The sequence below is a fragment of the Trichosurus vulpecula genome, chromosome 2, assembly GCF_011100635.1.
Source record: "Trichosurus vulpecula isolate mTriVul1 chromosome 2, mTriVul1.pri, whole genome shotgun sequence".
NCBI lineage: Eukaryota > Metazoa > Chordata > Mammalia > Diprotodontia > Phalangeridae > Trichosurus > Trichosurus vulpecula.
The window spans coordinates 378825864-378853093 of NC_050574.1; the positions used below are offsets into that span (position 1 = coordinate 378825864).

At 39.9% G+C, this 27230-nt stretch overlaps 2 protein-coding genes across 2 annotated transcripts in view; one reads left to right on the top strand and one right to left on the bottom strand.

Annotated features, from left to right (window-relative positions):
* PDXK (pyridoxal kinase) overlaps positions 1-12611 on the top strand; it is a 70344-nt gene extending 57733 nt beyond the window's left edge. The window contains exons 8-11 of the mRNA XM_036745909.1: positions 699-810; positions 1974-2110; positions 7533-7599; positions 10938-12611. Coding sequence (XP_036601804.1) covers positions 699-810; positions 1974-2110; positions 7533-7599; positions 10938-11050 — 429 coding nt within the window. The 3' untranslated portion in view covers positions 11051-12611. The remainder of the gene's footprint in view (positions 1-698; positions 811-1973; positions 2111-7532; positions 7600-10937) is intronic.
* Positions 12612-17531: 4920 nt separating this feature from the next.
* CSTB (cystatin B) lies at positions 17532-24618 on the bottom strand. The gene is made up of 3 exons (XM_036745911.1): positions 24455-24618; positions 21387-21488; positions 17532-20679 (listed from the first exon to the last, which is right to left on the bottom strand). Exons 1-3 carry the CDS (start codon positions 24518-24520, stop codon positions 20551-20553), a joined length of 297 nt encoding a protein of 98 aa, XP_036601806.1. The 5' UTR covers positions 24521-24618; the 3' UTR covers positions 17532-20550.
* Positions 24619-27230: the final 2612 nt, after the last annotated feature.

The following is a 27230-nucleotide window of genomic DNA, read 5'->3' on the forward strand; positions in this document are numbered from 1 at the left end:
AAGCATAGATGTGGAAACAAAGTAGATGCCCATCGCTGAGAGAGAATGGCTAAGCAAACGTGAATGTAAAGGAATGTTACTGCACTAAGAAATTATCGGTATGAGCAATAATACAAAGAAGCATAGTAAAACATCTGGACTGATGTAAAATGAAGTAGATAGAACCAGGAAAACTATATATATAGTGATTGCAACAATATAAATGAAAAGAAAAGCAAAAAATTGAAACTGAATCATTGAACCAGTCATCCAGACTTGGCTCTGAAAAAGAGATGAAAATATATGTATTCACCTCCTTTAAAAAGGTAGGAGTGGATCATTGCATAAAATGTTGGACTCAGTTGATATGTTGGTTTGTTTTACTGAACTACCTTTTGTTCCTCTTCTCTTCCCCCCACCCCCTTTAAAAAAAAGGAATCTCTGGGTGTTAGAAGAATATTTTTGGAAATTACCAAGATATCAATAAAAAAAATTTTTAATTTTAAATTACAGTTTCTGTCTTAAGGGAACTTATGTCATCATGATGAAATATGACTTATGAATCTGGCTTATTTTGGATGTGAAAGAAGATGGTTAGAGTGTTGTTATATTACGGCAGAGAAATCTAATTTACCATTCCGGAATAATATTTAATTTAATTGGTCATAGTGAGATGATAATGATTGTTACTAAGATCCTGTTTCTCCATTCTTGGGTAGGTAATGGATATACTTCATTCTATGGGACCAGAGACTGTAGTTATCACCAGTTCCGACTTACCGGCTTCTTCAGGCAACAACTACCTGATTGCTCTGGGAAGCCAGAAGAAAAGTAAGTCATGTTCTTAACCTACTCTCTAACCTAATATAGCTCTTCTAGTTTGCTTACAATAAGAGAATGTCAATGTGTATGTGTCTAAAATGAATAATTGAAAAGCACAATCCAATTGTACAAGCTGTCCCCAAAGTCTTTGTGCAGTTTTAAGGTTTAATAATTTCAGAAGTGTAAACGCTACAAATTTGTACAGTACTTAGCACAGGAACTGGCGCATAGTAGGCAATCTATAAAGCTTGCTTCCTTCTTTCCTTTATTCCTTTCCTTTATTCAAGGTATAAGATGTAGCTGTGGCCAAAAAGGTCAAAAAATTCTGAGTATCATGAAGAAGGAGTATTGAAAATAAGGAAAACTAAAATTATAAAGGGGATGAATTATAGTATATGAAGAATGATTTATAGACTTCAGACTTTGGTGTGAAAGGGAGAACAGGTTGAGGGAAGGATATCTGATGTATTCTGTATAATCATTAAGGGTATGGCTATGGTGATCATCAAATGCCGAGGAGAACTTTAGGACAGGTTAAAAGGTATAGAGCATTTTATACCGAAAGTATTAATTTTATGGAACTTATTATTCCAAGAAGAAATGTAGCCTGAAAATAGGCTCAAGAAGGATTTCCAAAATTACTAAGAGAAGTTACAGATGTCAGGGGAACCATTCTTTCCCATGGAGTCAGATCACAGGATCCACAGCTGAAGAAGACCATAGAGATCATCCAGCCCAACCCCGTCCTCTTATTGATGAGGGGACTGAACCTTAGCGAGTCCATAACTTGCTGATGAAGCTGTGGGTACTAAGCAGGAGCAAGACTTTACATTAAAGATGGGTTAGCAGAAGTTTCCCTGCCTCTGAGTTTCCACTGACTAAATCCCTGATTCCTGAAGTAAGTTACAGTGCTACCTGAATGAAGTCCCCCTCCATGTTCTGTGGACTAGATCGAGAATCCCACCCCACACCTCCCCCTTTGAAAAGTGGGGAGCCAACATTCTGAGTCCTTCTGCTTTAGTACGTTTGATACATTCAGAATCTGTTGAATGAGGGTGCTGTTAATGCATGCAGTGAATTAAACCTAATTATCCTCTTACATCTAATTATTTGAGAATTTTTTTTTTCACAAAGGTACTTCCATCCTAGTCTCATTTGTTCCCTTTGTACAGAAAACCCAGATGGCACAAACATGACAGAAAGAATCAAAATGGAAATTCAGAAAGTGGATGCTGTCTTTGTGGGAACAGGAGACTTGTTTGCTGCTATGCTCCTGGCTTGGACATACAAGCACCCAAATAATTTCAAGGTGAGCTCAAGAGAAAATGTGTTTTTTCTTTTAGTCAAGAAATGACAAGAATAAATTTGCTTCCATTCTCGTGCATCTTGACTCATCTGCAGCTCATAACACCCCCGCCAGTGCTCTCATCTCTTGAGTTCCACGACCTGTACTTTCCCAGTTCTTCCTGCTTGGCCCCTCCTCAGTCTCTTTTGCTAGATCAACAACTGCCTACTGCCCCTGGTGTCATCCCTCTGTGTTCAGTCGGCTCCCTTTTCTGTATATATAGCTCCAATCTGTTGAACTCTAGGCCCACATCCTTTGTGGCCTCCTAGATATCCCCACAGGCATCTCAAACTCAATATGTCCCTCCTCCAAAGTTCCATTTTCTTTTGACCACCAGTCTGGTCCCTTTGGCACCCAGATTCATTTCTTTGGAGTATTCCTTGCTTATCTACTTCTTGTCCTCTCACTCATTTTTAAACCCTTTGTATTCTGGCTTCAGACTTCATCACCTAACATGAAACTGCTCTATCCAAAGTCACCAAGGATGTCTACTTGCCCAAATCCAAAGGCCTTTTCTCAGTTCTTATCCTTTGTGCCCTCTGCAATTTTTGCTGCTTTTTACCATCTTCTCCTCCTGCATAATCTCTCCTCTCTGGATTTTTACTACTTCTTCTTGCCCTCTACCTATCCTTTCCATCTCAGCTTCCTTTGCTGTATTATCATCCATATCACATGCCCTGACTGTGGGTGTACCACGAGCCTCTGCTCTGAACACTTTCTGCTCCTTTCTACACTTTCTCTCCCTTGGGGACCTCATTAATTCACATAGGTGCACTTCTTCTCCACAGAGATCTCTGGGTCTTCATCACCACCTCACTATTTGACATTTGAAATGAATGCCTTCACATTGAACATGTCCCAAACAGAACTCATCATCCTCAAATTTACCTTTTGTATGAACTTCCTTGTTTCTTTTGAAGACATTACTATCCTTCTAGTCATGTAGATTCACAGCCTTGAGGACATCTTCAGTTTCTCACTCTCCTTTCACCTCTTCTCACCTCACCTCCATTCAGTTGCCAGGCCTTGAGTTTAGCTGCATTATGCTTTTCCCGTTTGTCCCTTCCCCTCTAAATCTCAGGACTGCTATCTTAGTTTAGATCATTGTCACTTTTCACCTCCTGATTGGTTTTCCTACCTCAAGTCCTCCACACTGCTGCTGTTGATGCTCCTAAAGGCAGTTCTTACAATGTCATTCCCCCATCCCACAGACTTCAGTGGTTTCCTCTTCCCTCTGGGGTCAAATGCAAACTTCTGTGTTTGTCCTTTAAAGCCTTTCACAACCTGGCTCCAGCCTTAATCCAGTTGCTTTCTTGTTCCTCCAGTTTCTGCACAGATTACCCCTCATGCCTGAAGTGCCTCTCTTCTCATTCCTGTCCCTCTGAGTCCTGTCTCCTTCAAACCATCAGCTCCGGAGCCAGCACTTTAGGCTTTTCCTGATCCTCACAGCTACAAGTGCTTCTATCCCTGCACAAAATTATCTTGGATCTATTTTTTAAATGTTATATTTATACAAAATACACATGTTGTGTCTTTTCCTTTCCCTGCCGCCCATCAGAACCCTTGAGGATGGGGATTGTTTCATTGCCATCTTTGTGTCTCCAGCGATTAGTACAACACTGAGTGTGTAGTTAGCACTTAAATGCTTCTTGGTTGATTTAGTGAATGTTGTTTGTTTCCCCTCCCCTGCCTTCTCCAGCTGAATAGATGAAGCTAAAGAATATAATACACAACAAAATCTGCACAAAAAATTTAAAGTAAATTGGGTCACAGTAACTTATTAGTATTCCTGTTAAGGTATAGAGGAGACTGTAAACCCACACCAATGAAATTATAGATCTTTCGAGTTCTGGAATCACCCTCACTTGGATGGAAAAAAAAAGCCAGTATATAATTTCAGTTTTAAGAGCCAATGGAGGCACGATATATGATCTCACTGTATCCTAGGCAACCTAGAACAGCTTTTGTGGCTTTGAATACCAGTCAAAGTTCTAAATTGAAATTACAGCAATTACATGACAATCTTCCTTCAAAAGAAAAGAAAGGTCGAAGGAAAAAAAGGCTATTTGAAAGCAGTCCTTTGTAAAAAAAAAAAAGGGTGGGGGGGATAAAATGCCAAGAATAATCAAATAGATGGCATGAAAATTTCAGCCAGAACTGCTGGTTCTACACAAAGAATTTGAAACTTTGCCTGTGTAATTTGCTTGAAAGTTTACATCAACAGTACTTAAATAAATTTGATGGTCAGTGAATTGTGATCTCCTCAGGGTGGCTATACTCCGTCTACCAGTACAGATTAAAACTTAACCGTGCCTTCTCATCTTGTACAGTTCTTGTTCAAATCCTTCCATAAGCTATCTACAGAAGATTTAACCAATGCTCAAATATGATGAAAGGACAACAGGGACAAGATGATGATGAGATCCTACTAGAGAGCTTCCCTCCCTCCCAATGAGGTCATGACAGACCTACATGATGCTCAACAGTATTAGAGGCAGCTGTGCTGACTAGGTGAATTACATATGTTTTCTCATTTCAGCTGGGTCCTCACTACCATAGATAGATCATTTCATTTTCCACAGTGTCTGTTTCAGATCTCCTCTTTCCTCAAGACACCCACACAATCACTTCACCCCTTCCGCTTCAAGAGATGACCTTGCTTTGTACTTTACTGAGAAAATAGATGCCATTTTCTGTGAGTTCCCTCTCTCCCCATATCTATTCTCAGAACCCTTGGACATCATCTCCCATTTTCTGCTCCTTTACTGCAAGCTCTGATGAGGAGTAGTCCTGTGTTCCAAGGCTAACACTTCAATTTCAAATGTTGACAATGATACCACCTACCTCACAGGATGCTGAGATGGTCAAATGAGACCATATTTGTAAAGCATTTAGCACAGTGCCTGGCACATAGGCCCTGAATAAGTGCTTATTCCCTTTCCTCTCTTTGCACCCACATCCCTCCTGTCTCTAGCAGATTTCCCCTGCAATCATCCCCCATCCCCTACCTCTAATATTCGCTCTCTCCTTATTGGCACCTTCAATGTTGCCTCCTATTCCAGGGTTTCCCTCATCCTGAAAACTTCTATACTATTCACATCCCTCAAGCTATTGAAGTACGTGTCTTCTCTTTTACAACCAGACTCCTAGAAAAAGCTGTCTGTGCTCATTTCCTCCACTTAACTCTTCTCTCATTTCTGATATTCTGTTATTTAGCTTCTGACACTCATACTCATCTGAAACTACTCTTTCCAATGTTACTGGTGATCTCTTAATTGTACAGGGGTGGGAACTCGCAGCCTTAAGGCCACATGTGTCCAACAAACTGGATTCGGTCAAAAGTCCACACCTAAGAATTTAGAAGGCCACATGTGGCCTAAGGCTGCAAGTTTCCCACCCCCGGATCATTACAAAACAAGGACTTCTTCAGTCCTTGACTTTCTTACTCTTTCTCTAACATTTGACCCTAACTACTCTCCTTTCTTGGTTTTTATGACACTGCCTGTCTTGATTCTCCTGGCTGTCCCCTTTATCCTCAGTTTCCTTTCATGGCTCATCATCCATATCAGGCTCCCTAATTGTGGATGTTCCTCAAAGCTCTGTCCTGGCCCTCTTCTTTTCTCTCTATAGCCACTCTTGGTGACGTTTTCAGCTCTCATCTGTTCAATAGCTAATTCTATGCAAATATAAAGTGTCCTCTTTTATATTTAAAGTGCTTCACAATCTGGCTCCAGCCTGTTCCCCTTCATATACCCTACATTCCAGTCAAATTGGACCATCCTTCCCTTACAAAGTTCTGTATTCCCTCCTCATTTCCACCTCTTAGAATCTCTCTCAAGGGGCATTTCCATCATGATGTTTTTCCCGATCCCCTTCCCCCAGTTAGGTTGTATTTCTGTATGTGTGTGTGTTTGTATTTCTTTACACAGGCACATCTTGCCCTCAATAAAACAAGTTCCTTAAAGGCAGGGACTGGTTCATTTTTGCCATCCCTAGTCCCTGGCACAATCCCTCGCACATAGCAGGTGTTCAATAAATGTTGCAAAGGAAAGTGAGTATAACCATCAAACATTGCACAGCAGTTATAAAGAAAAACAACTTTGAAAGACTTATGAACTCTAATCAATAGAGGCATCAGCCATACTTCCAGAGGACTTGTGATGAAGCATGTTCCCCTCCTCCTGACAGAGAAGTGATGAACTCACTTCAGAAGGAGAAATACATTTTTGGAAATGGCAAGTGTGTGGATTTGTTTTCCTTGACTATGCTTAATTTTTATGAGGAATTTTTTCTTTCAGTTGTTTTTAATGGGAGGGGGAGGTGAGAAGAATGAACAGTAATACCATAAAAGAGAGCCATTGAAACAGTCTTAAATGTACAAAAAACCATAGAAGATAAGCACAGAGGAATAGGACAGTTGTGAAGGTAATGTGGATTTAAAGGGTTTTTTTGTAATCAAATGATATAAAATGAAGATTCTCAGTACAATCCTATTTTTTGTGTTTTGTTTTGAGTATGGAAATGGTTTTTTTTGGGGAACTTAAATTCTGGGCAAAGGAAAAAATGCACAGAAGAGAATAGAAGCAAGTTTAGAGGGAAACAGATAAGCAGGAAAGCTTTGAAATTAGCATATTGAATTTATATAGCTTTTTCAAAAAGGAAGATTGTGTGATATGTATTTGGGATTCATATGCCTATCTTTTTTTTAAATGATCTTTTTTGTGTTCTGTTGTGTATAGGAAAATACTGATTTTTTTTTCTTCATGTTTAGTGAAAAAAACTTTTTAACAAAATCTATTGAAATGTGCCAGTAGGCTGAATTTAGACTGGCTGACAGGGAAGAGAAAGGACGTTAAAGAGGAGCCTGCAGTGGGACCCAACCCATGGTGACACCAGGGCTTTTGCTCTGCAAAATCTTTTCCCCTAGAGCACTTGCTGCTCACTGAGTCTCTCTGCATTAGAGAAACTTCAGAAGTTGCATCCAATGGTTTTCCCCTTTGTTGTAGATGCATATGATATCTCCCCACAAAAAATTTGAAAGGGGCTCCCATTTGACAGGAATGTGGAGAAAGGAAGTTGTAGGGAATTAATTTCCTCCAAATGAAGCAAAACTTTTTATTGAAAATTTAGAGATAAGTAACTTATAGCCTCTTTTGTTTTTAGACATACTGTTCTTTATTTTATCCTTCATCCTTAATTACAGTATGAGAGAAATGTAATTTTATACACTGTGTGGGACCCAGCTACCATCTCCTTGGTGTCTGATGAAAGGAAAATTAAATGCTCAGTAATAAAACCTTCCTTGCTAATCTTTAAATATTACATCAACTGTTTGTGGGTCATAGAAGGAGTTGTGTATCAGTTGTTTTTGCTCCCTTTATTACAGGTGGCATGTGAAAAGACAGTGTCAGCCATGCACCATGTTCTTCAGAGGACTATTGAAAGTGCTAAAGGTAGTGTCTTCTAGACTAACAATTTTCATTTCTTTAAAGTTGATTAATATTAACTTCATGGAGTTCAAGCAACTCCAAGGCTTCCATCTAGTCTTATCTACAATAACCAGTATGGAAGCTGCCATAAGTTTCTGTATAAGTACTTCCCCCCATTCCTTCAATACCTTATCCCTGTCCCTATGGCCCTGTTGAGGGTCTCCTAGTATTATAGTTATCTGACTTGCTACTTCTTCCCTTCTAAGTCACAGTAACTCAGGCAGGTAGAACAGACTAGCCTCCAAAGAAGAAAAATCACATCAGATCAAGTTGTGAAGTTACCTAATAGGGGTCATCTGGTATTTCCAACCACCAGCTGGCTACTATAAAAATTCCTTTTATCCCTGTCTAGTTTCTTATCTTGGTTGAAATAATTGGGAGTCTCATATAATTTCATATACCATAAGGAAAGTTTCAGCTAGTTATGTGATTTTCCTTAAACACAAAAATGACCACATTGGCACCCCCCACAAAAAAATGAAATACTCTTATGAACAGGATTTATCACAACAGTACCAAAAATCAGAATACAAAAACTTGGATGACTCAGAAGGACACTTACTCCCTCAGTTTTGGATATTGTGAAGCAATTTTACTAACACCTGCAAAAACTGATAATCATCTCCTCAACGCCTTAAGAGCCACACCCAAAGAGTCTTACCTTGACAGTATTGTCACTTCTGCTCACCTAATGAGGCAATGAGTACATCGCTTCTTGCCATCATTCCCAGTTTTGTGGACAGCAATAAACAATTGCCCAAATTGTTGCAGGAGCTGCCCAATTTCCCACATTTCCGAGTAGGTTTTCCCAGGCCTATGTGGTGATGGTAAAAAAGGCCTATTCCCAAAGTGTGACACCGTTAAGATGGCTGGCCATAGTGAGGGGGTGGAGTGCTCCTGAAGTGGGGACAGGAATCCAGTCCAGCAAGCCCATCTCTTTGCTATTCCTCGTGGAGACCTACTCTAGAGCAAATACATTTTTGTCAAGCCAAGGATACAGAACTTCTCATTTTAGCCACCTAGCACAGAAGCACAGAAGGGGTGGTTTAGCTGACTTTCTTTGGCAGGACAAATCCTCAGTAATCCATTTATTCTGTGCTGGGCCTGACTCTGGCCAGTCCCCTAGTAGTTTAAGCTCGATGTTGGAACAAAATGAATTACTAGCACTCAACAGTTAAAGGGAGATTTACTTTGTCGTGGCCAAAAAAGGTTATTCAACAAAGATAGGCACTGAGGACATTTTGTATTGCTTCAGCTGAGTGAAGCTCCCTCATCTTAATTTTTACCCATTATGATCCACCACTGCCACTCAGGCAATGAGGAAATGACCTCAGCAGTCTGGGGCCTTAGTCCCCTGAAAGAAGCAAGGTTGGTGGAATGCATCAGTGCCTTTTAAGGTACTGAGAAAATAGCCTAACCTATGTGAGAGCAGGGATTTAGACTTGGTTCCCTATCACACTCAATTAGTTTAATTTGGGGAGCTTACTTACAAAAGGGCACTTGTTCTGGGTGACAGCAAGACAAAGTAAAATGGATCCCCTCACCAGCCCCAGGGCAGGCCAGGTATTATATAGAAATAGAACAAAGAAGGCATGATGCCAGACATGGCACAGAATTGTGTTCAGATTCTCCCATGGGATAGTTGGAGCTTCTTTTCTTGTTTACTTTTACTCAAGGTAGTTTACATTCTGTATGGAGTCATACCTTCCCATGCTCTGGCTCCAGTGCCCAATTTTTCTTATTCACTCCTGTTCTCATTCTCTTCTTATAGTCATAATCACACTAGGGTTTAACATATTTTGAAAGGAAACCTGACCATCTGTAGCCATTGTCTTTTTCACCTGTGTTGTTATTAGATCAATAAGCTGCTTCCCTGTCTCATTCCCCTCTGCCTCTTAGGCTGAATATTCAAGGGCCGTTTTTCTTCATTATTCTTACCGGTAATCTAGCTTTTCTAAAACTGTTAATAAGATTCAAGGACACTTAAATTTGCCATTTTCCTATGTTCCTCATGAAGCGCCTTAAGCGTTCATCATACTAAACCAATGGGATAAATGGGAGCTTCCTCTTTATCCCAGTAACAGGGCTTCCCATCTACGCCTCATAACAAGATACCTGGCCATCCAATCACCGAAGCTCTCTTTTGTCCACACCACCATTCCCTACTTTAGCAATTAATTTAACCTTGTAGTCTTTGCAAATAATCCCTGCCAGCCATCCCAAATATCATGGCTCAGGGCCAGTCCAGAGATTAAGATTCTGGATTAGAAGGCTGGGAGGCACCTAGAGATCATAAGATGCAATGAAAACAAATCTGTAAATAAATTCAGGTAACATGTAACTCCCCAGGGTCCCCATGTTCACCACAGCAATTGGCAACATTTGGTCAGGAAATCACCCCTCTAACAGTTAAAATTAAGGTAGACTGACGCACAAAGTTCTGAGCACGACCAATTTATTAGTAAAGGGCAAGTTTACCAATAAATAAGGTCTCAGCTTCCCCCAATAAAGCTAAGACATTGAGTGAGGGAGACAACTATCTTTTATAGTTTTGAGGAGTACAGAAAATAGGAAGGCTAGCACCATAGATGAAAGAAAATATGATTGGATGGAAATTGACTAAGAAATGTTCATTGCTTGAGTCTAGACTTCTTTGGATAACAAACCAGATATCCTTGAAGGATAGCTTGGTGGTGTAAAGATATTAGACCAGACTCCCTGATGTCCACCTGCCTCCTTCAAGGGTAACACATTTCCTTGACACAGGAGTAGGACAGTAATTAACAAGAGAACTGGATTTCTAAACTTATCTCATTACAGGGCAGCTGAATTTTTGAACTAAGTTCAGAGACAAAGAACCATGACTTAGGCAGTTACAGGACAAAATCAATTAACTGTAAGTAGGATCAGTTGGAAAAAGATAGAAAATCAATCTGATTATTTCACCTGAAATGTATTGGAAATTCTGCTGAAACCTCCAGATCACCATTTCTACATTGACTGGGCTTTTTATGCCTCAGGAGAACCAGGAAGCCAAATCAGTCATTCAAACCCTAATTTTCCTTGCTAATCAAATCCTAAGAATGTTTTCGTAGCCCTTTTAAAGGAGAAACTGTCATCTACATAAAACAGTTGCCCCTTCTTCCACCTTAGCCTTTAGTGTAATAGTAACCTGACTATTGGTGCCCCTCCCCTTCTCACTAAGGCAGAGGTTTCCTTCCTTCCTAATGGGAGCAATAAGAAACTTATTTTTCTTCACTGCCTCATTTCTTTTCAGTTGACCTTCTGATTTATTCTTTCAGCACAAGCTGGAAAAGGGAAGAAACCCAGTCCTGCCCAACTGGAACTGAGAATGGTCCAAAGCAAAAAGGATATAGAGAATCCAGAAATAATAGTGGAAGCCACTGTGTTATAGAGAATGTGACCACATCACCCAATAACGCACAATGTATTGATGTCTTGTTTCCCTTCCTGTAAAAAATGTAATGTCTGCCTGAGAGATGTGACTTAAACTTGATATTTTCTCTCTCACAAAATAGTGTCAATTATCAACAGATCTTTTGTTATGAAAATATGTGGTGGCTATGTTTGGATTTTATTTCCTTGTTCAGTGAAGGAGAGGCCTCTCCCCTCAATTCATCCACTGTGTATACTGCCCTGGGCAATATCACAAAGATGTCTCTTGCAAAATCCTCAGCATCCAGATTTGTTCATGGAATTAGTCTGGAGGGGGTGAGTACTGGGAGATCACAACTCCTTGGGGAAAGGAAGGAAGCATATACAATATTAATCACTTAGTCATTTGCAGTGCCAATGGAGTTGACTACCTACCGTTTCTTGACCTGAACAATTTAAGATCCTTGGATACATTCAATTTTTTAAAAATTCTAATAATATATTATTTTCTTTCCTTCCACGGCTTATCTCGCTTGGACTTCACAGAAGCCAAAGCATTGGGGTGGCAGCTTTGTACTTCTCTTATAACTGCCCCTTACCCTTTCCTTTGTTTCTGCCCTAAGAATAAAAACAAATCTTCCTTCTCTGAAATTTCTGGTGACTGCAGGTAGTTTTCCAGGACTAAAAGAAAAGAAGCCAGCTAACTGTTAGGCCGGGGCCCGTTAAGTAGCTGCCTACCCAGAATTACGGTTCCCTTGCTGATGCCAGATTTGTTGGTGTTTCTTTATCAACACACGAAAGCAAATCCTCTTTTACCTAAGGAAGAGAGAATTTATAGTGTTTGAACTTGTTAATCATGAGCATCTTTATCAGATCTAAGAACACTAGGATGGGGGATATAGGGCATAACAGGGAACACAAAGTATTGAAATATTTCTTTTGTAGTTTTTTTCCCCCTGGAAAATTATTTTTTCTTAGTTAACTTATATGAACAGTTCATAGTATGATGTCAAACACTCTATAATTACAATGTAGCACTACTGCCAGATAGTCACAAGTCTGTTCTACTTCCCACATTCCTGTCAAAAGAACTCCAGACCAGGAGACCTTAAGGCCAGCTATCCTATCTTCCCTTAGGCACAGGGTCTCTCTTCTCAAAGCCAGCAACAGAGCTTCAGCAGCTTGTTCTCCCCTTGTACTGACATCACTGGGTGGCCCCAGAAAAGCCATCCATAGATCTCCTTCCTTCTTGGTTGGGGTCATACCTAGGAGCTTACTGGAGAGAAGCTCTGCCTTTCCTACTCCTCTCTAGAGCCTGAGAAGGATGATGGATCCCATTGTCTTGCCTAGGTTTAGAAGGTAGTATTAGAGCTATAGTGAATAGGATAATTAGGTGAATTATTTATTCTGAATACCTTTAACATGTACCCCCTGCTTAGCTTTCACCACCTACTTGTTGTAAATCACTCACCTCTCCATTTGTCTGTGGAGTGATCTTTGTAGAATTTATTGGCCGAATCTTATCACTTGACTTCTAGAGAAGCTGTGTAGTCTACAATAAAGTAAAGACTTGAAGCCAAGTTAGTATCAGCACCATATTTGGGTATCTTGATGAGTGATGTTTCGGGAAATGGCTGTTGGTGAAAGGAGAACCAAATGTTTTCTTTTCACACCACCTCCCCTCCCACAAATGAAAATACCTTCTAAGTTATGTTAGCAAAGCAGAGCTTAGTAGCTAACTATGGTTATCAAACTATATTTTTAATCTTTCATCTTCCAGAAATGCAAATTTATTAATTTTCTTCTTACAACGAAACAGAGTAATCTTTGCTCTCTGATAAGCTAACTATACCATTTCACTTTATAATTTTATGTTTATTTCAAAAAATCTGTTCTTTAAAAGTTGAATCTGCTGGTGAATGTCAGAGTTAGACATAAACAACTGTAGAACATTGTGGTTTAACTCCTCTTGGCCAATGAAGTCATTAATATCACTTCCTACATCATGTTGACAGTTCAGTTTTTTTTACATTAAGTCCACAGATATACAAGTAATAAAGAGTGCTTCTTGAGACTTAGAATGTTTTGTCAAATCAGAGCTAAAGAGCTATGGAAGAGACCTACTTGATGTCACTTCAAGGTGAAAAGATTCCACCATTCTGACATAGACTTCCCAGAGAAATTAGAACAGAAGAAGAAATATCTAAAATCAATGTGAACTTTGAGGCTTTACAAAGTCTTAGGATGTAAATGGTTAGCAAATTTGAATCAAAGCAAGATAGCAATATATCAGAAAATCCAAGGCATTGTTTTTAACCTTAGAGGCTGTATGTACTTTGGGGCAGGAGAAAGGATGATATAGAAATACAAAGCTGAAAATGCAATGAATATATTAAAATTTAAAGGGTTGGGAATATTTTCCTGATCTGTGATTTGAAATTGTAATTAACACTTTGACTTTTTGGTTTGACAAACACTAATTTTAAAATTGTTTTAAATATCATTTAAATGGTAAAATTGAGTATTGTGTTAGGTTTCGCTTATTTAGTATCTTGTCTCAGAACAACCAGAAACATTTCATTACTAAGAGCCTCCTGTAAATTCTTCTGGCTTTGAAATTATGGTGTTTTCTGAAATAATATGAAATGCTATCATCACTTTATGGTTCATTTGTCCTTGGAAGCATAACTTTAAAGTTTTCAAGGAAAAGGATTTTGTGCCAAAAGTAGTCCCTATGCCATACACATACACATATACATATATACATATATGGTGTTTTAATTCTCTCTCTCTCTCTCTCTCTCTCTCTCTCTCTCTCTCTCTCTATATATATATATATATATATATATATATATATATATATATGTATGTATATATAGAATTAAAACATACTTTATGTTTTAATGCATACTTTAAAAGTATGGTTTGATAGCGGAGATCTGTGTTAACATGAGGTCACTATGTAGAAAGAAAGCAAGTTTGTATTGCTCTATCTTCATCAATTCATTTTCTATCCCTACTTATTTTAATGAAAATTTATATTTCATCATGAATACAAAAAAAAATCACAAAGTGATTTTTACATCTTTTATGTGTAGAGCACATCCCCAGCCAACCTTTGATATGAGGAAACATACCAGTTGTAGTTTCTAATTCAAAGATTTATCAGTGGAAATACAAATATCCCTGGTAGGATTTAATAGCAATGTGAGAAATAGTACCTGCAAAGAGATCTAATAAGCTATTCCAAGCTATGGGAGATTTGTTGGAACAGAATTACTTGTTAACATTAAAGCGTCTTAATTGTTTCTCAGTGCATTGTAAACTTTAAAGTGTTATTTAACGGTCAGCTATTATTGATTACATTTTTCTGTCCTTTCTCTGTTAAGATGTTACTCAAGTATGGCTTTACAGAAGGTTGCAGAACTGTGGTCCATTTTTATTGGCTTAATTCATTATCTGGTACTACTCTGGTGATTGTAATGGTCTACTTTAATTTGCAATTTATGTCACTAGATTTTTATAAAATGATTGTTTATTATACTACTCATAACAAAATTGTTAGAGCCTATTTTTAAATACATTGTTGGCAATTTCAGCAGACTAAACCAGTATTGGTTTAATTGCACTGATACATGAGTCAGTTTTAATTAAGGTTCTCTTAGTGTTGGATGAAATAAGCAAAGGGAAAGCCTACATTGTGATTCCTGAAGTGCCCTGATGTAAAATAATAATAATTATTAATTACACATGATTATAATAAATATATATATTTATTTGTGTGTTTAGGCTTGTTTTATGAGATTTATTATTTGAGAAAAAATTTTACCTAAAATGAAGACATTTGATGCTTTTGGCTAAAGAAGTTGATTGCAAGTTTATGAGCTGGTGATCTGGAAGTTTGGTTTTTTTTATTGACTCTTAACAGACTATGATCTCAGCCTGCAGCTCTTTGATTTTTTTTTAACCTCAGAAATCTTAAAGTGAATGTTAAGTCAAATACAAAGAATGTAAGACAAGAGGATATTATCCATTTGAAATTGTACAAGCCACCGTAACTGAAGTAGCACATGTGTTTTATTCACATTTTGTCCAGTAATTGGAGCAGTCCTCATGTAGTATGTTCTGGGTCATTCTGTTACAGTCTGGCTCTCTCTATCTCCCCCCTCAGGATTCTAGGGAGTACCTTTAGAGAGATTTGGGGTTTCTAATGCTTCTAATGCCATCAACTTAAGTCATTTTTGGCTGTTTTCTCCCCACAGTTAGTTTCTAGTGAGGATCATCCCAATTCTATTTAACCACTTAACATCAGTTAGCTTTTACAAAGGGATATTTACTTTAAGGGCAGCTCAGTCTATGGTAGAGGGCTGGGCCTGGACTCAGGAGGACCTGAGTTCAAAGCTAGCCTCAGACACTTACCAGCTGTTTGACCTGTTTGCCTTAGTTTCTTCATCTCTAAAATGAGCTGGAGAAGGAAATGGCAGATACTCTAGTATCTCTGCCAAGAAAACCCCAAATGGGGTCACAAAGTGTCAGACATGACTAAACCACCACAACAAATTTACTTTGAACATTTAGCAATAACAAAAATACAAACATTTCTCCCAACACCATGGGGTGTATACTCTCCCTTATCCCACCTCAGTCTCTGGAGAGAGTGGGCTCACCCTTAGCTCATTTCCTACACGGCATTGTTCCCCTCAAGTTCACATGAAAAGGCAGCATCACTGCGTGATGAGTCCTTGGCTCAGCTACTGCTGGTTTGGATCCCAAAGATCACTTCTGAAGATTTCTTCTTACTCTGAGCTGGATACAAAATCCAGATACTGGCATTGCCGAACCCACCCCACATAAACTCCAGCAAATATCTGCAAAGAAAAGACAGGTGGTTTTCACTTGGTAAGCCAGAGCCAACACAAGTAAACATGGAAGCCTGGAATGGCAGGGAAAGGGGTTGTCTACATAAATTCTAGTAAACCAGATTAAAACCAGCAGGGGTGGGGAGAAGAGCCTTGCCAAGGCTTGTGAGTGTAAGTAAACAGGCTATGAGGTGAGGAGAGAATCTGCTCCAGGGAAGCCAGTGCAACCTCCGACAAACAGACTGAAAGCCAACCAGGAATCAGAATCCCAAGCCAAGGTGAACTCCAGTATTCAGGGACCTGAAGTCAGATCTTGACCCTTGCCTGTCAGAACAGACAGAAGCAGAATTAACTACAAGGGGTTGTTGCCAGAGAGACTAGGTGCAGCCATGCATGTATCCGTTTGAACCCAGGAAACAACAGCAAGAGACAAGAGCTCAACAACTGTTGACCATTAGACAGGGCTGTATAGCATGCATGAGTCCAAAATGATCCCCATATTGTGATAAAAATGTGATAAAGAAACTGAGGTACAGAATTCCAAGCATGATCACTGTATTAGCAAGGCTAGCAATTACCAATAAAAGGGATCCCAGGCTCCTCAGTAGCCAGTGATAAACTGAGGAATAAACAGAAAGAATTTTTATAGTCAATAAAGACGAATCAAAAGGCACAGAATCTGGAGTAACATGTTTTGCTTTTCTGATTGGCTAGGGTTTAGCTAAGACTGGAATGAGGAATTTGCATAATTTGTAATATGAAGCTACTGGCCATAATGTGAGCATGGCAATCATCAAAATGGTTACAGCATTACAAAAATTATGACAAATGGGGTAATTAACATCATAGAATTCAGACTTCTTTGGTATGAAGGGCCAAAAAATTTTATGCAGATTTTCCAGATCATGAAGGTTCCAGAGCCCCTAACCCACACAATGTGGGAGAGAGAACCATATTTTCCTCTTCCATTTTTATTCTAATCTTGCACAAAATGACTAATATGGAATTTTTTTACACAGCTGCACATGTATAACCTCTATCAGATCGATTCCCATCTCAGAGAGAGAAGAGGGATAGAATTTGGAACTCAGAATCTTAAGTAAAAATTGTTTTTACATGTAATTGGGGAAAAAATAATTTACAAACATAAAATGTCCAGCAAAAGAAACATGTTAATACTATAGCTAGAGCTTGACAAATACAAAGTGCAGTGGGTTGTATTTAGCTCTGTGCACATTTTAGAGATAGCGTTAACAAAGAGCATTTCATGTGGCATGAGAATCGGTTGCAGACAGCCACCGTATCCCAAATAAATATTTTATTCTGCTGACTACATGCCAAGTAATAAATGCTTAGAAGCAATAATTATCACATTTATGTATTATTTTCAAGTGGTTTGCAAAACATTTTATACATTTTCTACTATACGTAGTTATGATACATAATTGTTTTTGTGTGTGTACTCGTACTCTCATGATAAAGCTGTGAGGCAGGGTTTAGCTAATACTGCAAGCATTATTATCTTAATTTACAAAGGACACTGAAACTCAGAGTTTTAAGGGACTTGGCCATGGGCACAAAATTTTTGTGTTAAAAAAAAAACCTGCTTCTCTGACAGAAACTGCTAGGGAAACTGGAAAATATGGCAGAAAAAAGACAGAGACCAACCTTTATTATATACTGCGTATCAAGATAGGCCTTAGACACAGTGACATCATAAATAATTCAGAGAAGAAAGAAAATTAACTTTAAGACCTCAGATAAAGGACCAAACAAGTGAGGATCAGATTATAAAGGACACAATTTTAATTACATAACATTAAGTTTTTGCATAAAAACACCAATCCAGTTAAAATGAGAAGGGAAACTATTAACTGGGGAAAAGTCTTTGCAGCCAAATTTCTCTGATAAGTGTCTTATTTCCAAGCTACATAAGGAACTGAACAAATTTGTAAGAATAAAACCATTCACCAATTCATATATGGTCAAAAGATGCGGACAGGTGTATTTCAAAGCACTAAAATATTAACAGCCACATAAAAAAGCTCCAACTCACTAGTAGAAAAATGCAAATTAAAACTCTTGTTTAACTTCATAACTATCATATTAACAAAGATGACAAAAATGGAAAATGAGAAATAACTTTGAAAAACTTAAGACCAGTCATGATTCCAGAGATGATGAAGCAAAATACCCACCTCCTGAAGGTGCAGAGTGAGACATAAAATTGGACATGGCCAATGCAAAATTTTCTAATAAGTTTTTTTTTTTATTTTGTTGTCCTTTTTTCAGTGGAAAGGGTGGGGTAGAATAAAATACTTTTGTTATTTTGCTATTAAATTAAAAAAAGACCGCTCCAATTTCTCCAAGTCCAGATCTCTTTATTATTAAGATACAACAGCTAACATTTATATAGGTTTGAAAAACAATTTACACATATCTCATTTCATCCTCACAACCACCCTGGGAGGTGGGTGCTATTGTAAATGAGACAAGCAGGTTAAGTGACTTTCCCAGAATTATAGAGCTAATAAGTGAGGGAAGACTTAAGTCTTCCTGATTCCAAGTCCAACTCTATCCATCAGGCAACCTAGGGGCTTCACATACTCAAAGAGCTGGCATGTGGAAGACAGCCTTATTTTGTTTGGACCTAGATGGCAGAACTGGGATCGAATAGTCAACAGTTAGTTATTAAGCCTCTACTTTATGCTAAACATTGGAGCTACAAATGCCGCAGTGAGACAACTCTTTCCCTTAGAGAGCTTACATTATATCAACAGGTGGAAATTACAGATAGTAAATGTTCCCTGGCATAAGGAAAAACTTAACAAATGAGCTTCCTGGGAAGGCACTAAGACCTTATCAATGCAGTTTCAAATATATGCAATATGACAGCTTGTCAGGGATGGTGTCATGGATACTCAAGGTATGTGGCAATTCCATGACATTTTCCACTAGTACATGATTTTAAGCCTTACTTAATGTGTGTCTTGGTCCATGCTCACAAATGGCATAAGGTTATAGCTGCCTGACAGTACCGTGCTAGACCCAATGAAATAATACCAAAACCCTGTCAACTGGACCAAACTGGCCTCTAACCTGTGGACAGCTGGAGCCAAACAGAGCAGGCTAGAGATGGGAGAGTCCGGAATCAAACAAGTTTAATTTCAAAGTGAGGAAAATAAGCAAGGAAGACACATGTGCTGGGGTCCCGCTTCTAGTGGAAGGACCCACTTTAGTGTGGCTAAACCTTGATACTTATACCAACGGCTGGGCAGTGAGCTGGAGCCCTCACAATGAGGGATAACAGCAACAATGGGCCAAGTCTGATTCATAGAAGGGCTTCATGATAAGAACATGGATACAGCAGGTGCCTGTAGAACACCTGGTGCTGGTCACAGCCACACAATTATTATATGATTGCCAGAGGGTGAGCACAAAGGCTTGTTGTTACACCAAGCTCAGGACCCAGCTTGCTTGCTGGGACTTAGCTCTGGAAAACTGGGTATCTCCTAATATTTTGACAACCCAGTAGCGCATATTGGATGTGGCTCTAATGCCAGCACTTAGTTTAGAGTTTGATACTGAGACAAAAGGAGGCACTTGAGTCATTGGACAGTTTGCAAAAGGAGAACTTTGCCCTAACAGCAGGGATATACAACAAAGATACTGGGGCACTTAGTTCTTCTGGACGCATGACCACATAGAAGTCTAGTCATCAGGACAGAATATAACGAAGGACAAGATGACTTGCAGTGTTTTCAGAAATCCACCACGTCCAACGGACCTAGACTATGTGTAGCTACAACTTTTTATGCTCTTAGGTGGCCAAGAAGCTGTGTTAGCAAAGCCGGGGCCGATCACGTCCAGGGGGCAACTTTGCTAGTCCATAGTGCAGGAAAAAAGGAAGGGGCTCGGGCCATGTTGTGGGGTAGAGGGAAAGGAAAGTCTTTTCACACCATTTCAGCTAGCAGGAAGAAGATGGCAAAATAAGGGGTCATTCACAAATAATAGCCCGCAAAAGCCTTACTCTGTTACACATGAAAATTTCAATGTCGGTGACTAAAAAAAAAAAAAAAAAACAAAAACCAACCAATGGGGTGTGGATATAATTAATACCAAGAGATATGCAATTCCTCTGCAGGGTGCCCACTTGCCGGATTAAAACATCAGCACACAGCTACTTGGTGGTAATAACACTGGATTTTAGAGCCAGATAAGTCCTAGTACTACTGCTACTTATTATCTGTTTGAAATTATACAAATTGTTTAATTTCTCCAGGCCTCAGATTCCTCATTTGAAAATGAAGGAGTTAACTAGATTATCTCTAAATCTATGTACTTCATGACCACCTCACCAAAAGGTAAAGATTAGCTCTCCTGGCTCTTCTAAGGAATGTTATCGATCTTTTACAAACTGAAAGGTTGAACTATAGAAAGTGAGGCCCAGAGAAGGCCTAGCTGTACTGCTACATAAGTTCAGTGTACTTGAAGATCACTGATGAACAATAAAATAAATGATCTATGGTCATATATCAGAGTTAGAAAACAGAAAGCTACTTATTAAATATCAGATTTCTTTTATTGTCCCAAATTTTAATACCTGCCCATATGATGCATATAATGTACCCATATAAAGGCCACTATTCAAAATGGCGCATTAAAAATAGGCCAATTCATCATTCTTTGTTTTGTTGGTTTGGTAACTGTGTAGAGCCAATGGCTTGTTTTCATGAGGGAGGCTTCTGAACACTCGAATATGTATAAATTCCTCTTCACCAACATGAACCTAAGAAGGAAAAACAAATAACAGTTGTAGATTAAACAATATATTTTGTTCTATTTAGACTGAATATGACTTGTATAGAAACAAGTGTTGAAGGAGATGGCAAACACCTTCAGTATCTTTGCCAAGAGAACCCTAATGGGGTAATAAAGAGTCAGACACAACTGAAATGGTTGAACAACACAGACGCAAGTGAACAAACCAAAGGATGTACATGATAGTAACTTACAGGTTAGTTACTGTACTGGTACTATAGGATCGGAAATTACCCAATTTATAATTACAAAGCTCCAAGATTTTTCTACCTTTTTTTCTTTTTTGGGGCGGGGTGGAGTTTGAAGGGAAGGGATCATTCCTACTACCCTTCCTTTTATTTCTTTGCTTTAAAGGCAAGGATTGGTCTTCACTCCCTGCCTCAAAATTCTTCTCCATCCCCCAGGTTTTATGAGTGGAGTGGGATTAGTTTACATCCCAGTTATCTCTCCCCACCCACCCCCACCCCCATCAATGCTTTTGCTGCTTTGTAACTAATTTTGGCTTCTAGTATTTATGGAGTATTTAATCTAGTCAAAAAAACAAAAAACACTGTCAACTCGGCCTGCCCCTTAAGCTTACTAGCATTTTTCACAAACAATTAACTAAAAAGTATTCACGAAGGCACCTAAAATAACAGTTTCACATTAGAAATCCACTGTACTTCTACACTATACCTTAATGAAGTAGTTCATTCCAGCAACCACTTGACTTTTAAATTCCACAGTCTTAAAGACTGGAAACTTCCTGTTTTCTTTCTCTTCAAGCTGTGCCTTTACCTAAGGAATAAAGAACAAACCAAAAAATGTGTTTGAATAATTAGAACAGAAGGAAAAACACAACTTGAATCCAAGTGATAAATGTATACAGTGATTATTTTGATGACGAGATTTGGAGCCAATTATGGTAATCATCTTAACCTTTTAGTGTAGGTGGATTAGTCACATATCTTAAAAATAAAACAATTCTAGGAAACAGCATAGAATTTTTTATAATTATGATTAGTGGGGGAGAATTCCTAACCAAACAAGGGATAGAGATCAGAAAAGAGAAAATTGACAATTTTCATTATATGCAATTTAAAAAGCTTTTACACAATTAACACCAATAAAGGTCTGATATCCAAAAGAAACAGAAAATGGACAAGAATTTAGAGCCATTCCTCAATACATAAGTCGTCAAAGTATATGAACAAAATATTTTCAAAATAAGGCTTGGAGGTTGATCCACTACATCAGAAGTATTGCAGTGGGCAAAAATAATTACTAAAATGCAATTAAGAAGTAGTTAAAAAAGTTTTTAAAATATAACATGGGGGCATCAAGGTGGCAAAGTAAGTAGAGCATTGGCCCTGGAGGTACTCAGGAGGACCTGAGTTCCAATCCAGCCTCAGACAGTTGACACTTACTGTGTGACCTTGGGCAAGTCACTCAACCCCAACTGCCTTGCCTTTCCCCCTCCAAAAAAAATTAAATAATATGCACCCTTTGGTGGCCTGTTTCTGTTTGAGTTTGAGACGTTTGTTCCAAACGTAAGAGAAATGAAAATCAAAACAGCTCTGAGGTTTCACTTACACCATACGAATTAGAAATTATCTAACTTCATAAATTTTTATAAATTATTTAATATCTAGTAGATATTAGAAAATATCTAATGGTCTTGGTTAGAAAGGCACACTGGTAGATGTGAAAAGGTCTATCTGTTTTGAGTCCTAATTTATAAATTATGCAAGAAAAGGGACAAAACTTCCCTCTGACCCAGGATATATTCCAGGGAAGTCAAAGACAGAAACAAGGTCCCAATAAATGCCAAAATACTATTAGGAGACACCCTGTTTTCCAGCGCTAAGGCCCGGCAAGCAAGCTGTGTCCTCAGCTTGGTGTAACAATCCTTCGCCCTCACCTTCAAGAACTGATGACCTGAGCTAAGGCAAGCACCAACAGGCCCAGACATGAAGCCCTGCTATGAACAGACTCTCTGTCACTAGACAACCTTGCCTCCCTGCTGCCGTTATGCCTCAACACTATTACTACACTGCACTGTTTGACTCTTTGTCTAGCCACAACTAAATAAAACAAGGTTCAGCCCCACTGCCTTGGGTCCCCTCACTAGGGGTGGAGCCCCGTCACACACGTCCCTGGACTCTCCTGTCTCTAGCCTGCTGTGTTCAGTGCAGGCCACCCAAAAGTTACAGGCAGGTTCAGTCCAGTGGACAATATCCATAGCAGCATTCTTTGCAAAGAACTAGAAACCAAGTGTGTGCCCACCAACTGGGGCATGGCAGAAAAATGATGGGATATGAATTATAGAATAAGAAATGACAAAGAATCCGGAGAAACACAGGAAGACACATATGAACTGATGCAGAGTAAAATAAGCAGAACTAAAAGAACAATAAATACAAGGACTACAACAATTAAATGAAAAAATCTTTACTAAGAAGCTGAACTCAAAGTAATAGAAAAACTAAAGAAAAAAAGGTCCCAGAGAATATAGCTTTTCCCTCACAACAGAGATGAGGGGACCTACCGGAACAGATTTTTGTGTACATTATTAGGTATAGTCACTATGCTTTTGTTTAACTTTTTCTTTGCTACAAAAGAGTAGAGGTGGAAAATGACTGTTCTGTAAAGAACAAAGGAATCAATAAAATATATTTAAAAAAGAAAATACCATTGATGCCAATGGCGTTTTCTCCTGTTCTCTACAGGTGAGAGAAGGGAAAAAAAGACTTTGAATTAAGTTTTATTTTATAGACGTTGTATGGTTACTCCCTGTAATCTAGTTATCATGAGATCTAGTAATACTTCCCTTAAAAACTAAAAATAGCTTGGAAACTTATGATTTAAAAAAAAAAAGACAAGATGAGTCAAGATGAGTCAAGATGAGTAGCCTCTCATTTCACTATATGGCGAAGTGCCATAACTTTACAATGATTCCTTCTTCCCTCACAAAACCCTGCCAGGCAAGGAACAAGTACAGCAGGTCCCAAAACTTGGAACAGTTTTAAGTGTTAATAACTTCAGCCTCAAACTTAGAAAAACTTTGAAAGGTTAACTAAACTTTTTAAATATTAATTTTTTTTATCAAAATTCAACATAACCCTATAATCCCCATACACTGTGATAGATAGATATACACACACATACATCACCCTAGATTTTTTAACTTTATTTAAAAACTTTAATCGTCCGCTGCTCATTAATCCTGATTAAGGATTGCATTTGTCACCTTAGTCTTGAAAAGAGATTCCACACCCCGTCCCCCCAAGAAAAGGTGTTGATTCGAACATACAAGAGAAAGACTAACACGGATAGTACAGATGATCACTTACGTTATTAAAGCTTAAATTGCCCTAAGACTCGTGGGACACCCTGTTTTGTGGGACTTTTTGGAGACCCCTGGACTAGAAGACGCTAATTCCGGGGTCATTTCCAGCTCTAAATCCGAGTCCTAGGTGTGGCTCGTGAATAAAGTGTTGCTCAGGGCAAAGGAGGAAGTTGCATTTTTCCTTTTGGCATTCCCAGTCTCGCACACAGCAGGCGCTTAATAAATACTGGGCAGAGCTCTTTCAGGTCCCTAGCTACCGGAGGGGTCTCAGATTTGGACAGGGAAGAGACCTCGGCGGGGTCTTCCCCAACCGAAAGCCTTGGATGGAGGGGAAGGCATGGCAGCACAGGCTGCCGGGCGACGTGCCCGCCTCCTCCGCAGGGAGGGTACGACCTGCTCCGGCCGCGGGTCTTACCTCTTCCGCCATCTGCTGCGTTTCAGCGGTGGCCGGTTGGGTGGCCGAAACTCCTCCGCACATCATCCTTGCAACTTCGGTGGCAGAGACACAGTGACGGATGGAGGGATGCCCATAGAGGTAACATCTGGGAGGTGCCGCGGGTATCCCGTCACGGGATCAGACCCACCACGTGATCGGCGGAGTCCATTGCCTCCAAAAAGGGGACGGAGGGCAAAGGTGTGACAGCGGCGGGAAGAATCGAGAAGCTCCAGGAGAAGCTCTCAGAGACAGGAAGGAGAGACAAGAAGCCGAGGCAGGAATCAACCCGGCTGTGTGCTGTGGGTTCCACCCGAAGTGGAGGCGCAGTCTCATCCCTCAGGCCCCACCCCCCCTCGAAACTTCAACCGTTGGTTTCGCCCGCACCTGGCAGTCACGAGGAAGAGTGAAGAAAGCCGTGTCTCGGTTGTTGTGATTTGGGCTTAGTTCGGGCTTTTCGGGAAGTCCCTGGAAACCAGCCTTCTTAGGCGGTGTACGCTCCTGTCGAGCCAGACAGAGGTTTACGCAGCGCTCCCGATCTCCCTGGGAGGAAGGCGGTGAGAGTACTTTCACCTGCCAGGAAAACCGAAGCTGTGAAGTCTCGGGGACGAGCCTCGGGCCCGAAGCCCCCTCGTCCCCACCGACTCCGAAATTAATTAGCTGGTTTTAAGGACTAGTGTGTGCACTAGGCTCTGCGCTGGAGAGGCCGCCCCGGGGCAGCCCCCGCCCCCACCTTGAGCGCTCCCCGGAGCTCCTGGGGTGTTGGGGCGCGCCCCTGCTTCGTCCCAGCCGCCCTCACTTGCAGTCCCCCATGGCCGGCCTTTTTTTTTTGGGTGGGGGGGACGACAGTGGAAGAACGAACCCCTCCTTCCCCCTCCCCATGCAGCCGTGCTCTGCTTCGTTGTGCTGGGTAGGTGTCAAACTCGCCCCAGTGCTGGGGGAACCTCATTAAAATGTAAATGGGAAATAATTAACAAAAATACAGTAAAAGCTAGATGACTGTACATTGGGTAACTAAGTTACGTCACAAGCCCCCTGGAATTACAGACGTCCTATTTTTACCAAGGTTCCACCCAATTTCAAGTTCCAAAAAGCATTATTGTGGACTCTGTCCTCACCGTCCCTCATCCCAAACGTCCTAAACTCCTAATCTTAGCATTTTCCTGGACTCTATTTCACCGCAGACAACCAAACCAAATACTGCCCTCTGTATCCTCACTAGCATTTCAGCTTTTGGACCCTTTATTGTCACTCAGAGGCACCAATTTAATTCTAGGCCTAACACCTCTCACCTAGATTATGCCATTAACCTAGTTGGTCTTCCTACCCTAAGTCTCCCACCACCACCTCCTGTGCTCCAAAGTAATTTTTCTTACGTGCAAATCTTACCACGTGGACCCCCTTAAACCACAGTGTCTGTAACACTCGTTTTTGCGTCGTTTTTTCAGCCCCGTCCAACTCTCCACGACCCCATTTTGAGGTGTTTTTTGGTTTTTTGGCAGAGATACTTAGAGTGGTTTGCTATTTCCTTCTCCGGATTATTTTACAGATGAGGAACTAAGGCAAACAGGGTTAAGTGACTTGCCCAAGGTCGAACAACTGGTAAGTCTCAGAGGTCAGTGGTATTTGAACTCAACCACGTGAGTTTTTCTGGTTCCAGACCCAGTGATCGAACTACTGTGCCACCTAGCTGCCCCATCTGGAACCTCATAGTAGGTGGTTAATTAAATACTTTTTCAGTGATTCATTTATAATCCTGCTCTATCCTGGTGTGCAAAGTTAGCCCTCAGGGGCTCCATGCTTAAACCTTACTTGATCTTAGGGAATGTGCATAACCAGCCTGTAGGAAATGGCAGTCTGGAAATACTCTTGTGCAAGTGTACTTAAATTTAAGAGGAAAAACTGAGATGGCATAAAACCTATTTCCTCTTAATGGTGGTGGTGTTTGGTCATGTGTAACTGACTCTTTGTGACTTAAGCAACTTGCTCATGGAATTTTCTTAGCAAACATGCTGGAGTGGTTTGCCATTTCCGATGTGTCCCCATTTTACAGATGAAGAACTGAGGCAAATAGGGGTTAAGTGACTTGCCCAGGGTCTGATGTCAAATTTGAACTCAGATCTTCCTGACTCCGGGGCATGGTTTTCTAGCCCCTGCTCCGCCTAGCTGCCCCACAATAGCGTACCGATCAGCATTTCCTTGCCCTTATAACCAAGTTGTTTACTCTAGTCTATAAAAGCTGTGGGAAGTTTGAAATCGATGTAGGCTAAACACCAATGGCTTGTACCTTGATGTGCTAATAAACTATCTTTGCCTGATTTCCTGTTTGCCATATAGACTGTGAGAGGTCAGAACCAAGCTTGCTTGAACACTAGTCAGACCACCTCTGAAACGTGTTGAATTCTGGGGACATTGAGGGACGTTGAGAAGCTACAGTTCTCCCAAAGCTACATTTCTAACAAAATAGCCAGGATAATGAGGGACTTAAAATCTGTAAAACTAAAAATTGATTTTAATTCTATTTTAAAGACTTAGTCAAGCTGGCATAGGTTTTAACACTCTGCCCCATTCTAAGTCCAAACTCTTTACTTTTGTGACTTCACCTAGGACCCACATTCAGGAGAAACTTGCCTAAAGATCAAGCTTTTGTCTTGGAACTGATGGAATTCCAATAAGGCTGCCTCCAGCCCCGATATTCTAATTTCCTTAGAGGCCCCACTGAACAGCAGGCCCACTGCCCCTACCTTGCCACTCACAC

What these genes read in the sequence shown, in the direction of transcription:
- CSTB (XM_036745911.1), bottom strand. Translation starts at nt 24,520, where the DNA reads ATGATGTGCGGAGGAGTTTCGGCCACCCAACCGGCCACCGCTGAAACG. An exon ending in CGCAGCAGATGGCGGAAGAG is followed by an intron (nt 21,489 to 24,454) that starts GTAAGACCCGCG and finishes TTTATTCCTTAG; the next exon opens with GTAAAGGCACAGCTTGAAGA. An exon ending in GAATGAACTACTTCATTAAG is followed by an intron (nt 20,680 to 21,386) that starts GTATAGTGTAGA and finishes TTTCCTTCTTAG; the next exon opens with GTTCATGTTGGTGAAGAGGA.